Genomic DNA, 14,442 nt, shown 5'->3' on the forward strand with positions numbered 1-14,442 from the left:
CATTATTTGGGAATTTGGGCATCATTCTTTCCAAACTACTTCCTGCTGGTAAGGGGCGCTGTTATAGGGGATTCTAAGAAGATGCAGAAATCCTGGCTGTAGTCTGCAAGGCTGCTTTGTCCAGCTGTTTTGAATGTAGGATCACCTGGTACTCTGTTTCAGGCGGTCTGGCTTCATCAAACCACATTAGTCTGGAAGGAATCCACAGCTTTTCATTTTCTGTGGAAACAAAAATAGAAATCCTTTTCCCCAGTAACTTGTCTTTCAACTTAAATTTTGGAGTCAAAGCATTTTTTTTTAATTTAATTTATTATTTTACATGTCGATCCCAGTTCCCTCTCCCTCCCTGCCTCCCTCCCTCTCTGCCCTCTCACATGCACTCTAAACACCCTCCCCTCCCATTCCCCCACCCCAATTCCATATGTAGGGGAATGTCATCCAGTTGGGGTCATGTAGATCTGACAGGTCCTGTGAAGGAGGGACTAGGGCTTCTCTCCTATCTCTAGAATAAGGCAGTTATCCCTCCATGGGGGATATGTTTGCAAAGTCCTTTTGTGCACCAGGGATACATCCTGGCTCCACTGTCTGAGGTCTCTTAGACTGCTCAGTCCTTCTGTACAGCCAGGATTTCTGCATCTTCTTAGAATCTCCCATGACAGCGCCCCTTACCAGCAGGAAGTAGTTTGGAAAGAACGAGACGCCCAAATTCCCAAATATTGCCTATAAATGTTTGTTTTCATTTAAATGGGCTTGGTTATAAAAGAAAAGAAAATTTAATTTGTATGCTAAGAAGTATAAGTTGATAAATTAAGAATGACTGTAACTCCTTGACATGATTCTTCTTTCTTCCTGTTAGTTGCTCTTCAAAAAATGGACTCACTGCTTTCGTCAGAGGCTGTTTGGGTATCCCAATACAAAGACATCACTGATGTGGATGAAATGAAGGTTCCAGACTGTGCAGAAGTTTTTATGACTTTACTTTTGGTTATAACTGGTAAGTACAGGTCTTTTAATGTATGATGTTAGTTTAAAATGAAGATTTTAAGCTAGGTATGGGGATGTACACTTTAATCCCATTTTGGGAGGTAGAGGCAGGGCAGGAGGACCAAGAGTTTAAGGCCAATCTCAGCTACAAAGTAAGTTTGAGGTCAGCTTAGGATATATGAGGCCATCTTTCAAAAACCAAAACAAACCAAGGAACAAAGACAACTAAACTGATTGTAGTTAGTTTGGGGATTTAGAGGTAGCTCAGTGAAGACCTGGTTCAGCTCCTAGTTCATAAGCTGCTGTAAGTACAGCTATAGAGGATCCAGTGCCTCTTTGGCCTCCTCAGGCACCAGGCATGCACGTGGTTCACATGTATACATGGAGGCACACATTCCGAAACATAAAATAAAAATATCAAATCTTTAAAGTAGTACATTTCACTGTGAGGTGGTGGCACACTGCTTTCATTCCACCATTTGGGAGATAGAGTCAGGCAGATCTCTGTGAATTCAAGGCCAGTCTGATCTCAGGGCGTGTTCCAGGATAGGCAGGGCTACATAAACACTGTTTCTTAAAGCAAAACAAGCAAAAAAGTAGTATGTTTCACATGGAATTCTTTTTTCTTTTTCTTTTTCTTTTGGTTTGGTAAATAATAAATAGCAGTATAGTAACATCATGTTTTTCCCACTCTAATAAAAATCTAGGACAGTAGTCTCACTTTTGGTTTTATAGTAATTTGGAACCAAGCCAAGTATTGTAGCACTCACCTTTCATCCCAGCACTGTTTCCACTGGGGATTTGTGGCTTTGAGACCATTCTGGTTTATGAGTTCCAGGCCACCCTTGGTATATACTGAGATCCTGTCTCAAAATAATAAAATAACAATAAATATTATTAATAACATTAATAGTAGCAATAATTAGGCCATCTAGATGAGTAGTGAGACCCTGTCTCAAAATAACAACAGCAACAACTTAGGATGTAAACACTGACATGTACATGAAGGGAAAAAGTCTTGAACAAGGTTGTGCAGGGTGCTGCATGTCTTTAATCCCAGGAGGCAGAGGCTATGAGTTTGAAGCTACCCTGATTTATGGAGTGAGTTCCAGGACAATGAGGGCAAAACAGAGAAGTCCTGCCTCAAAAAGCCGAAACAAAAAAGAAGGCTTGAAAAAAAAACAAAAACTTTGTTAATTTTTTTTAACTCATTGCCTTCCTTTTTGCAAGTCTTCAGATTTCATTTTATTACTCTATTTTAAAGACTTTATGTGTATGAGTATATACCTGCATGAAAGTATATGTACCATGGCACATGCTTAGTGCCTATGGAAGCCAGAAGAAATGGAAGCCAGGATCCCCTGAAACTGGAGTTACAGATGATTGTGAGATGTCTTGCAGGTGCTGAGAATCAAACCTGTGTCCTTTACATGAACAGCAAGAGCTCTTATCTGGCAAGGTTTTCTCTGGTTCCTTTTATTTTACTTAAAATTTTTAGCTTTATGTGTATGAGATTTTTGCTTGCACATATGTGTGCATACCACATACATGCTTAGGGCCTGTGTAGTTCAGAAGAGAGTGTTGGATTCCCTAGAATGGAAGTCATAGATGGTTGTAAGCTATCATGTGGGTGCTAGGAACTAGTATCCTCTCCAAGAACAGCCAGTGTTCTTTCTGCTGAGCCATCTCTCAGTCCTCATTTATTATTTTTTTAAGAGGTAGAGTCTTACCATATTTCCTGGGCTGGCTTGAGCTCCTATTCTCAGATAATCTTTCTGCCTTGGCTTTTCACGTAGCTGAGACTAGGTACACACTACAATGTCTAGTGCAAACCTAAACTTCCTTGGCACTGGCTTATTAGGATATGAAGAAAGCAGAATAATAAAGTAGTTTCAGGAATGAGGTGGTATAAGGATTCTTCTCATGCAGTGTTGTTATGGCCAGAGAAGGTGGCCAGTGTCCTTAGCCTCTATTGGTGTGCAAGCATCCAAATTTCCTACTGTAGATTGTTGGTTCTCTAGGTGCCACTAGCTCTTCATTGCTGTTATCCTAGGCCCTGTTATGACAATTGTGGTTGTTTGATAGGAAATGGCCCCCTAAGGAAGTGGCACTATTAGGAGGTGTGTCTTTGTTGGAGTGGTGATGGCCTTGTTGGAGGAAGTATGTCACTGAGGAAGCAGGCTTTGAGGTTTCCTATACGCAGGATACCACCTAGTGTCCAGTTACTTCCTGATGCCTGTAAGATATAGGACTCTTAGCTAGTCCAACACCATGTCTGCCTGCACACTGCCATGCTTCCTGCCATGATGATAATGGACCAGATCTCTAAAACTGTAAGGGAACCAGCCCAATTAAATGTTTTTGTGGGTAACAGTTCATGTGAACATAGTGTCTATTCACAGCAATACAATCTCTAATTAGCTGGGCATTGGTGGCCCATGCCTTTAAACCCAGCACTCAGGAAGCAGAGGCAGGCAGATCTCTGAGTTCAAGGCCACCCTGGTCTTGATCGAATTCCAGGACAGGCCCCAAAGCAACACTTTGGTACATTGGATTAGGGAAACAGTGGAATGCTTTAAGCACTGCTTAATGGGCCTTACTGGTAGGAGAATGGAAGGCAGAGGTGCTAAGAGTTACTTGAACAGTGGGGGGCTACCTCAAGAGGCTTCAAAGGAAAAGGATATTAGTATGTTGCCTAGAGATCATTCTTAGGATATTTTGGTGAAGAAAGATGCATTTTGCTCATCAGAAGAGTCTGCCTTAGGTTAAAGTAAAGAATTTTGGATTAATTCTATCTGTTGGCAGAGGAAATCTCAAAGCAGTCTACTGTTTATCATGCATTTATTTACTAGTGTCTGTGCTTATAAAGATGGAGAACAATTTGAGGAGAAAAGTAGTTCTGTGTTCAAGGAGATAAAAAGATCCCACCCAGCTAAGTTTCCAACTTTTGAAAAGGAACTAAAAAAAAGCTTAGAGCTGAGTGTGGTGGTACACACCTTTAATCCCAGCACTGGCAAGGTAGAGATGGATGGATTTCTGAGTTTTAGGCCTTCCTGGTCTACAGAGCAAGTTTCATGACAGCCAAGCTTAAGCAGTGAAGGACAGAAAGTTTGCGAAGATGTAACAGGCCCTAGTAAGCAGCGAACTTGGCGGTTTCTGCCACATTGTTGTGGCTTTAGAGTTAAGGATAGAAGAAAAGGGTTATAGAATTTTCCTGCAAGCCTAAAGAAAACTCCTGAGACCAGGCATGTGTCAGGAGTGTCCCTGATGGAGGACTAGTAGAGAGGCCATTGGGTGAAGCTGTGAAGTTGAAGCCTGGATTGCCTTGGAGAACCCAAGAGGTTAGAGATGGAAGATGGGATAACTGCCAAGGGGAGCTGCTAATAGGAGTGGAACTAGCCCAAGAGAAAGAAGTTTGTTGCAGTCAATAAAACTGAGTAGAATTGGAGATGTGAAGAGCATCTTGAAATCAGATATGGAGATGCAGGCCATGTTGAAGCCTGAGGTTCATGTGTATGTCCATGGACTGGGCTGCTGGTGGGGGCTATGTTGATGACTGAAGTTCATGCTACCAGGGGAGGCCATATGTATGTTCATAGTCTGTGCTAATGCAGAGGCCATGTTAGTGCCTGTGGTCCAAGTTGCCACTGAAGGCCTATGCTTGATGTTGATGTGTGTGGCCTATACTGCTACCTGAAGCCATGTTGATGTCCATGGTCCATGCTGTTGCCAGAAACCATATGGCAGTCCATGACCTGTGCTCCCACTGACTGTAAAAGACAAGGAAGCTACTTTTGGAGTGGTATCAATGATGGGACACACAGTCGAGAAAGAGAGTCATAGAAATCTTGTGACAACACCTACCCACACTCTACTCCCAACAGAGTAACAGCCTAGATAGCCAGTCATCAAAGAGAACTCTTAAAAATTGTGATAAGGCTGCTGAAGTATAGTTTTTTACAATTGATCGTTTTTTGGCAGGAGTGTGGGAGACTTAGTGGCTATTGGGATTTTGACCATGCTCTAGTGAGTATAGGGGCAACACAAATTGGACTTGTGTATTTTTGTTTTTTTCTTGGTGGTGGTGGGGTTACAAAGGTGGTGGGAGTGGACATTGGCTACATTATGTGAAATTTGTAAGTAATCAATAAAAATATTATGTTGGAAAAAAAGAAAAGGATAGCCAGACATCTTGGTGCATACATTTAGTCCTAATACCAGGATTTTAGAGGTAGAGGCTGGAGGATCAGGGATTCAAAGTCATTCTTAGCCACATAAGAAATTTGAGGTCAATCTGGACTACTTGAGCCCCATCTCAAGCCCTCCTCACCAGAGCTACTAACTTAAGGAACAGTTATTTTAGAACATAATTTGCTTTTTGTAAATGAGACATGATCTATGTATAGTAAAATGCACAGATTTAGATCTTAAGTATTCTTAAGTATATTGTTGGATGAGTCCTGACATGTTAATACCTTTGTAATCCTTAAGAATTTAGAAATGGTCAGTTGACTAACCCCAACTAACAATTGAGCAGCCCTGGAAAGGCTACCATAAATGCCCTTCCCTGGTAATGAGATTGAAGAGTAACTTATCCATCTAGTAGCTGATGGTAACAGAGTCAGACACCCACAGCTAAACACTGAACCGAACTGGAATCCAGATGCAGAGAGGGAGGACAAGACCAGACTACAGAAACACATAGAGACAACTGACCTGAACAAGGAGGAGCTAATGGGCCCCTAGACTAGGAATCCAACTTGGGACTGACTCAGACCCCCTGAACAGCTAGAAGGCCTGGGCAGTCTAAGGGACCTCGGACAGTGGAACCAGGATATATCTCTGGTGCACAAAAGGACTTTGGGAGCATATCCCCCATGGAGGGATACTCCCTTAACCTAGAGGCAGGAGGGAGGGCCTAGTCCCTACTCCAAATGACTTGACAGATTTTATTGATCCCTCCTGGAAGGTATCACCCTACATGTGGAGTGGGGGTGGAATGGGAGGGGAGGGTGATTGGGGGGTGTGGGAGGGTGGGAGAGAGGAAAAGAGGGAGAGAGGGGTAGAGAGAGGGAGAGGGAACTGGGATAGATATGTAAAATAATTATTTTATAAATTAAATAATAATAATTACAAAAAGAAATGGTCAGTTGAGATATTTTATAAAGACAGTAAAGTAGCACTTTTGGGAAAACAACCTTGTGACAGTGCTAAACCCCTTCATGTGTTTTGTTAACTTTCTCCACAGACAGGTATAAAAATCTTCCCACAGCCTCCCGAAAGCTACAGTTCCTGGAGTTACAGAAGGACCTAATAGATGATTTTAGGATACGATTAACGCAGGTGATGAAAGAAGAGACAAGAGCTCCACTTGACTTTCGATACTGTGCAATTCTTAATGCTGTGAACTACATCTCAACAGTACTGGCAGATTGGGCTGACAATGTTGTGAGTTAATGTGCTTTTATAGTTACATAAATAATATATTAGGACCTTGATCCTCTTTAACCTTTGAAATGTTGACTCTTACAAGCAAAAAAATTAGACAAAAAGCATAATGATGCCAAATTTGGGAGATTTGAGTAAAGGTTTTTTTCAGTCAAATCTAAAACAGATAAATAATACTAATTATTTAATAACTTTACTTTAATAGCTAAGTCAGTACGAGCATGATTGCCAGGACCATAATCTGAGAGAGAGAGAAAAAAAAAAATAGGATATAACTATCAGGTATGGTAGGTTAGCCTGCAATCCCAGCACTTGGATCAGGACCTCAAGGTCATTCCTGGTGATATAGTGTTTCAGGCCAGTCTAAGTTACTTAAATCCTACTTCAAAGACAAACAAAAGGAAGGAAACAAAAACAGACAAAAAAACAAAACAAAACAAAACAAAAAACAAAACAAAAGACAGACACACACACTTCCATGAATAGCTATGTAGCATGAACCATTTTCTCTTCCAACTTTGTACTCTGAAAATAATAACATGCTAAATGCTAACACAGAAAAGTCATTATTTTATAAGGATGTCAAAATCAATACATTTAAATTGGTGATATAGTTCAGTGGCAGAGCATGGTGGAAAGTCCTAGTTTCATTCTCCAGTACTGAAAAGAAAAAAAAAGTCCAGTCTTTTGGATATCTTCAAAACAGGATTATCTTAGTTATGGTTCCTATTGCTGTGATAAAACACTGTGACCAAAAGCAACTTGCAGTCATCTATGGCAGGAACTCAAGGCTGGAACATGGAGATAGGAGCTGATGCAGAAGTCATATAGGAGTGTTGGTTATTGGATTGCTCTCCATTGCTTGTTCAGTCTGCTTTTTTAAAATAGCACCCAGGACCACCAGGCCAGGGGTGATGCCACCCACAAAGTGCTGGAACTTTGTACATCAATAATTAAAAAAATGTATTATAGGCTTGCCCACAGGTCTGTCTGGTGGGTGCATTATGTATCTGTCACTCTTACTGTTTTTTTGTTTGTTTGGTTTGGTTTGGTTTGGTTTCTCGAGATAGGGTTTGTCAATTGCTTTGGAGCCTGTCCTGGAACTAACTCTTGTAGACCAGGCTGGTCTCAAACTGCCAGAGATCCACCTTCCTCTGCTTCCTGAGCACTGGGACTAAAGGCGTGTGCCACCAATGTCTAGCTCTTACTGTTTTTTGGGTTTTTTTTTTTAAAGATTTTTTTTTTTTTAAACGTGTTTTGCCTGCATGTAAGTATGTGTACCACATATGTGTGGTACCCACAGAGGCTAGAAGATCCCCCCAAACTGGAGTTACAGAGGGTTGTAAGCTACCATGTGGGTGCTGGCCACTGAACCTGAGTCCTCTGAAAGAGCAGTAAGTGCTTTTAACTCTAGACTCTCACTCTCCTTCTTATACTACCTTTATGTTGTTCTTACTGCTCTCTGCCCCAACTAACTTGATTATTTTAAGTTTGTCTCAGATATCATATTTAGTTATAAATATTTTAGTATGTATCTGTAAAAGACAAGAATTCTGTGTGTGTGTGTGCGTGCGTGCGTGCGTGTGTGTGTGTGTGTGTGTGTGTGTGTAGACCAAAGATTAATGTTGAATTTTTTTCTTTCTCCATTTCCAACTTATGTTTTTAGGCAGTCTTTTGATGAACCTGAAGATTGTCCTTTTTGCTAGGCTGACAGGCTACTAAACCCTGGGATGCACCCACCTTTGCCTACGAGTGCTACAATTACAGGTGCACACCATCACATTGGTGTTTCTTTGGCTAAAGGAAGGTCTTTGTGTTTGATGAACAGGGACTTTACCCACTGATCTATGTCTCCAGCCAAAGAACTACTTAAGAAAAAACAAAAACCAAAAATAACATACCACAGTTACATTGACAAGAAGTAACTTCTTGTAGTGCAAAGTGTATTTTAAAGTAAGTGTGAGTAGGAGGTCCACAACTGTAACTGCAGCACTCAAAGGGCGAGGTGGGGGGCGGGGGGGAATGCCATAAGTTCTAGGCTTGTCACCAAAATCAATAGCAATCTTAACATTCACACTTTAATCCTTCAAGGATTCTGTCTATCCTTCTCCTCTCCTTGTTCTGTTGATATGAAGAGACACCATGACTAATGCAACTCTTACAAGAGAAAGCATCTAAGTGAGGGCTTGCTTACAGTTTCAGAAGTTTAGTCCATTATCATGGTGGGGATCATGGCAACATGTTAGGCAGGTGCTGCAGCTGAGAGCTACATCTTGATTCATAGAGAGAGTAGAATAGAGGGGAGGGAAGGGCAGAAGAGAGACAGAGAATCTGGGCCTAGCATTGGCTTTTGAAATCTCAAATCCCACTCCTAGTGATGCATATCCTCCATCAAGGCCATACCTACTCCAAGAAAGCTACACCTCCTAATTCTTGTAATTCTTTCAAACAGTTCTACTCCCTGGTCTAAACATTGAGCCTATAGGGGTCATTTTTATCATACATTTAAGTTTTAATCTTGTTATTAATCTAAACAAAATATATTGGCTATTAGCTAAGTAAAGGTAACCAGGTTTTCTGGTCTGTATTCCACTCAAATATGCCTTTAGGGACTGCTGTGGCTCTTGCCCCATGCATAAGCCCTGGGTTTGATCCCACACAGTATAAAGTGGGCATATGGTGAAGTCTGTGATACCAGCACATGGGAGGTGGAAGCAGGAAGATCAGAAATTCTAGTTTATCCTCAGCTACACAGGAAGTTCAAGGTCAGCCTAGGGTACATGAAATCCTGCCTCAACAACAAAAGCCTTTATAGTCTCAACATTGGTTAATTTCTTTAGATATTTTAGATTCAGTTCTAAAGTTATTTTCAGAAAGCCTTGTGGGCTGACTTCTTGGGCAGAGTGCTGTCTATATAGGATTCAGTGTTTTAAGAACATCTTTGGAGATACAGCTATGTATTTGGCCTTATAGCTGTGTTCTTCTTAAAGTACATTTCATGACAGAAGCCATTCATAAGGACCTTAGATAACCATATGATAGTGAAATTATCCATTAACTATAAAAACTATGATGGCCAAATAGGCACATTATAAATGTAAGCTGTTATATAATATCATGAAAACAAAATATACCACTTAAAAATATAGTATGTGTAGGGGAATTAAAAAATTATAAATTTGAGGTTAGGATTTAGTTCAGTGACAGAGTTCTTGCTTAGTACAAATGAAGCCCTAGATTTAATCTCTTGAACAAAGTAAAATAAAGTAAAAGTATTACCTAGAGTTGAGAATGTAGTTCAGTTGGTAGAGTCCTTTTCTAGCATGCACAAAGTCCTAGGTTCAATCTCCAGTTCCACCAAAACAAAAACAAGTTAACTGAGGGCTGGGAGTATAGTTTAGTGGTACTAGAGTACTTGCCTAGTATGTGTGAGGCTGTAGGTTCAGTTTCCAGCACCATCACACAATACACACACACTTCTGACACCAGATATCATAGTTTAATAAGGATCAGGATAAACAAATAGGCTGAATAGGTGTTTATTCAGGGAGAAATAACTTACAACCTAGACAGATGAACACCAGCAAGTTCCATTGGATGCTCTCCTCTCCACGTCCCACCAGCCAGAAAGCATTCCCGGGCTCCTCCTCAGACCTAATGAGTTGATAAAATGTAAGTTCATATGATGGAGTATTCGGGGGCAATAAAAATAGATGAAGTATATAGTACATGCTATGGAACTAAGTAAAGAAGTTGGTCATGAAGAATAATACTTCATATGATTCCATAGGATTGCCAAAACCATAGACAGAGTAGATTATTCAATGCTTAGAGTTGGAGGGAGCGCAGAGAAAATAGAGATACAGGCAGCGAATGAGGGATTTTGTTGCAGGAAGTCATGACAGTATTATAGGATTGTGATGGATACACAACTCTGAAATTGTAATAAAAAGGATTTCTTTTGTGCATGCATGCGTGTTTCACAGCACACTTGGAGATCAGAGGACAACTTACTGGCGTTGGTTCTGTTATTCCACAATGTGGGACCCAGGGAACAAACTTGAAGTCATCATACTTGGTGACATATACCTTTACCTGTTTAACCATCTTACTGGTCCTGAACTGTATATTTTATTTTTGGGGAGAGGATGAATGCTTTTATGCTTGTTTGCCTTTGAGAAAGGGATGCATGGCTTTGAACTCATGGTAATCTGGTGTTAGCAATTGGAGTGTGGCACTGCAGATAATATGCCACTGTGCAATGTGTGTGTGTGTGTGTGTGTGTGTGTGTGTGTGTGTGTGTGTGTGTGTGTGTGTAAGCTACAATTGTTTCCTACTGTTTTCCATTTTGAACTCAGGTCATCAGGCTTTACTAATGGAACCATCTCATTGGTGCTGAACTGCACACCTTAAATAAGGGAATTGTATGATATAGAAATTCTAAGCACTGTGTTAATAAATGTATTAACAGATGTTTGCTTTCAGTTCTTTTTGCAGCTTCAACAGGCAGCATTGGAGGTCTTTGCAGAGAATAATGCCCTCAATAAGTTGCAGCTGGGACATCTAGCCTCCATGGAGAGCTCTGTCTTCGATGACATGATAAACCTTTTAGAGCGTTTAAAGCTTGATATGTTGACTCGCCAAGTAGACTATGTTTTTAGAGAAGTGAAAGACGCTGCAAAATTGTATAAGAAAGAAAGGTATGTCCTGCATCAGTCACCCTTTACAAGAGTTAGAATCAAAGGTAGCATGTACATTCCAAATTTTAGCTTTTGTAGAACCCTTACCCCCAGTTTTGGAGATTGAACTTGGGGTTTTGAGTATGATAAGTTCAAACTTTGGTTTTGATGTAACTCTTTCTAAAATCTATTCTTTTGAAGAATTTACTCAGAATAACAAGTGATAATGTGGGTCTTACAGAGAAGTGGCATATGATTAGCTTGGTGTACAAGTTTAAAATGATTTGTGATAAGGTCACTCTGGTGAAGATTGTTTGCTTTCTCAGATGGCTGTCCCTGCCATCTCAGTCTGAACAGGCAGTGATGTCCCTGTCCACCTCAGCTTGTCCACTCCTGCTGACCTTACGGGACCGTCTGCTTCAGCTGGAGCAGCAGCTTTGTTTCTCCTTATTCAGAATTTTCTGGCAAATGCTTGTAGAGAAGCTGGATATATACATCTATCAAGAGGTAAATTAGTGGGTGCTGGGGGGCTGTGCTGATGAAGGCAGCTGTTACATGAATTGCTCTTTGTTTCAGGTAATCCTTGCTAATCATTTCAATGAAGGAGGAGCAGCCCAGTTACAGTTTGATATGACACGGAATCTTTTCCCTTTGTTTTCTCACTATTGCAAGAGACCGGAAAACTATTTTAAACAGTAAGCCTAATGTCTCACCGTAAATATTGGTGTATCCAAATGTTAGAGTTGACTTCTTTTTAATGATTTCAGCATTTCATTGATATTTGTTTCGATAACATCAATTAAAATCTGGAGCTGGAGAGATGGCTCATAAGTTAAGAGCACTTGATGCTCTTGCAGAGGACTGGGGTTTGTTTCTCAACACTTAAATAGTGGCTTAGAACCATCCATAACTCTAGTTCAGGGGTATCTGACACCCTCTTCTGGCCTCCATTGGCATCAGGCACATACAAGGTGAATAGATACATATAGGCAAAACAGGCACATAAAATTAAATTTAAAAAATATATAAAAATTAATTAAAACCTTAAAACTTTCATTGTGTATTTTATTTTCAAAACACAAAAGGGAAACCAAAGTAATGCGTGATCAACATCCTCAGAAATTTGACCAGAACCAGGTTGTTGGACTTGCTTCCTAGCATCTGCTATTTGCTTATTATTGGGAGAGTAAATAGAACATGAATGCAAGTATAATTCTACAACCTGTAGAAAATAAGAAATCAGACCGCTAGGTTTAGTGACTAACAGTAGACTAATCAGAGGAAAATTTGGTGTTTTATAAATTTAATATTAGTTTTAGAACAATTACTAGGAATCTAGTAAATATTTTGTTGATTTAAAATTCACATTATATATAGGATTTGTGCAATTTGGAAACGTTCCTTTAAAATATAAAAGCTTATGTTTTCTTATTTCAGGAAGCTATGATTACTTCTGGTTTGCTTTTCTTTTTTTTTAAATGGGATTTCAAGTTTTTCAGGCTGGCCTTGAACTTAGTATGTAGTTGCAGAGGATGACCCTGAGCTTCTTCTGATCCTGCTGCCTCCCTCTTCTGAGTGTTGTGATGACTTTTGTGTACCCTCCACACCCCTAAGTCCTTTCCCATGCCTCATTCATGCCAGGCAAGCACTCTATCTAGTGTATTAAATCTCCAGTGCCCATTATTATTGTTGTTGTTTTTTCAAGACAGGGTTTCTTTGTGTAGCCTTGGATGTCCTAGAATTCGATTTATAAACCAGGCTGACCTCAACTTCACAAAGATCTTCCTGCCTCTGCCTCCTGAGTGCTGGGATTAAAGGCATTTACCACCACCACCCAGCTACTTTTTATTATTATTTAAATTTTTAGATTTAGATTTGTGGGTGGAGGCCAGATGACAACTTGTGGGAAATGATTTACTCCTTCTACTACGTAAAACCCAAGAGTTGAACTCAGGTTATCAAGCTTGCCAGCAGGCACTTCACCCATCTTACCACCCTTCCTATTTCTCTTCTGGTTTTTGTTTTCTGAGACAAAGTCTTGCTGTGTAGCCTTGGTTACCCTGGAGCTCACAGTGTAGACCAGACTGTCCTGGAACTTGGAGAGATACTCCTGCTTTGGCTTCCTGAGTCCTGGAATTAAAAATGTGTCACAATCTCCAACCTATTTATGTTTTTGTTTTGTTTTGTTTTTCTGCTATGTTTATTTTTATTCCTTTTCTTTTTTCCCCATGTCTTAATTTTACCTAAAATCATTGCTATATTTAATATTATGTTAACATCAAACAGTGTACTGAGACTGTATTAGTCCTGTATACCTTGTATAATTCCAGAATGTTTAAAGAACTAAATAGTAAGTCCATTGATAGTCAAACTTACTGTGCAGACTCTTCAAAGGTCATTGTTGTTCTATCTCTCCTTCCCTTCTCTTTTGTCTTCCTAAACAGTGTAAAAGAAGCCTGCATCGTTCTGAATTTGAACATTGGTTCTGCACTACTCCTAAAAGATGTCCTGCAGTCTTCTGAGCATCTTCCTGCCACAGCATCCTTAAATGAAGTTGGAATTTACAAACTGGCTCAGCAAGATGTTGAGATTTTGCTAAATTTGAGGACAAACTGGCCTAATACTGGAAAATAATGCATCTTTGAGAAAAGGATTATTTAACAAATATAGTTGAATTGAAGTTGTCTGATAAAGTTCTGAAATAAAGAAACTGTACAAATGAAAACTTGACAGAGTCATTTATTATCTTGAGTTATGATGTCACTAAAACAACGACCATGCTTCCTCAGTCCTCTGGCTCCCAAGAAAACAAAAAACAGGAAACTCAACTATGAGAAGCAGAGTAATTACAAATTGGGAATTACAAATAGGAATCAGACATCTGAAGACAGTGTGAGAGCAAAGATCAGCCATAACTGACCTCTACTTTTCTAACCAAAGGCAGCTGTTGTAGACAGCTGAACACAGCCAGTACATTGTAGAAATACTAAATTATGGATGTATTTTGATATTGTGGTTTCTATATATGTTTGGGATTTTACTATGTTTGTATAAGAAATGTGCAGGGAATGGTGGAAGACACCTGTAATCCCAGCACTCTGAAGGCTAAGGCAGGAGGATCACTTCCGGTTTAAGACTCAACCTGGGCAAAACAAAACACACTGCCCCCCAAATAACAGTACAACATACATCTCTAGCCCAAGCAATGATCCCTGATCCTTTAATAAATCCCCAGAGAATAAGTTTTTTTTTAAAAAAAACACAAATTGAGATTAATTAGCCAGAATTCTATACCTATAAAGTTTTATTCTATTTCCCCCCTAATATAGCA

The 14,442-nt window shown here is 39.9% G+C and overlaps 1 protein-coding gene across 1 annotated transcript in view; it reads left to right on the top strand.

Annotated features, from left to right (window-relative positions):
- Rint1 (RAD50 interactor 1) overlaps positions 1 to 13,819 on the top strand; it is a 43,807-nt gene extending 29,988 nt beyond the window's left edge. The window contains exons 10-15 of the mRNA XM_051174840.1: positions 857 to 994; positions 6,233 to 6,432; positions 10,918 to 11,132; positions 11,438 to 11,618; positions 11,688 to 11,806; positions 13,556 to 13,819. Coding sequence (XP_051030797.1) covers positions 857 to 994; positions 6,233 to 6,432; positions 10,918 to 11,132; positions 11,438 to 11,618; positions 11,688 to 11,806; positions 13,556 to 13,745 — 1,043 coding nt within the window. The 3' untranslated portion in view covers positions 13,746 to 13,819. The remainder of the gene's footprint in view (positions 1 to 856; positions 995 to 6,232; positions 6,433 to 10,917; positions 11,133 to 11,437; positions 11,619 to 11,687; positions 11,807 to 13,555) is intronic.
- Positions 13,820 to 14,442: the final 623 nt, after the last annotated feature.

Source organism: Phodopus roborovskii, unplaced genomic scaffold (genome assembly GCF_943737965.1).
Source record: "Phodopus roborovskii unplaced genomic scaffold, PHOROB, whole genome shotgun sequence".
Taxonomy (NCBI): Eukaryota; Metazoa; Chordata; class Mammalia; order Rodentia; family Cricetidae; genus Phodopus; species Phodopus roborovskii.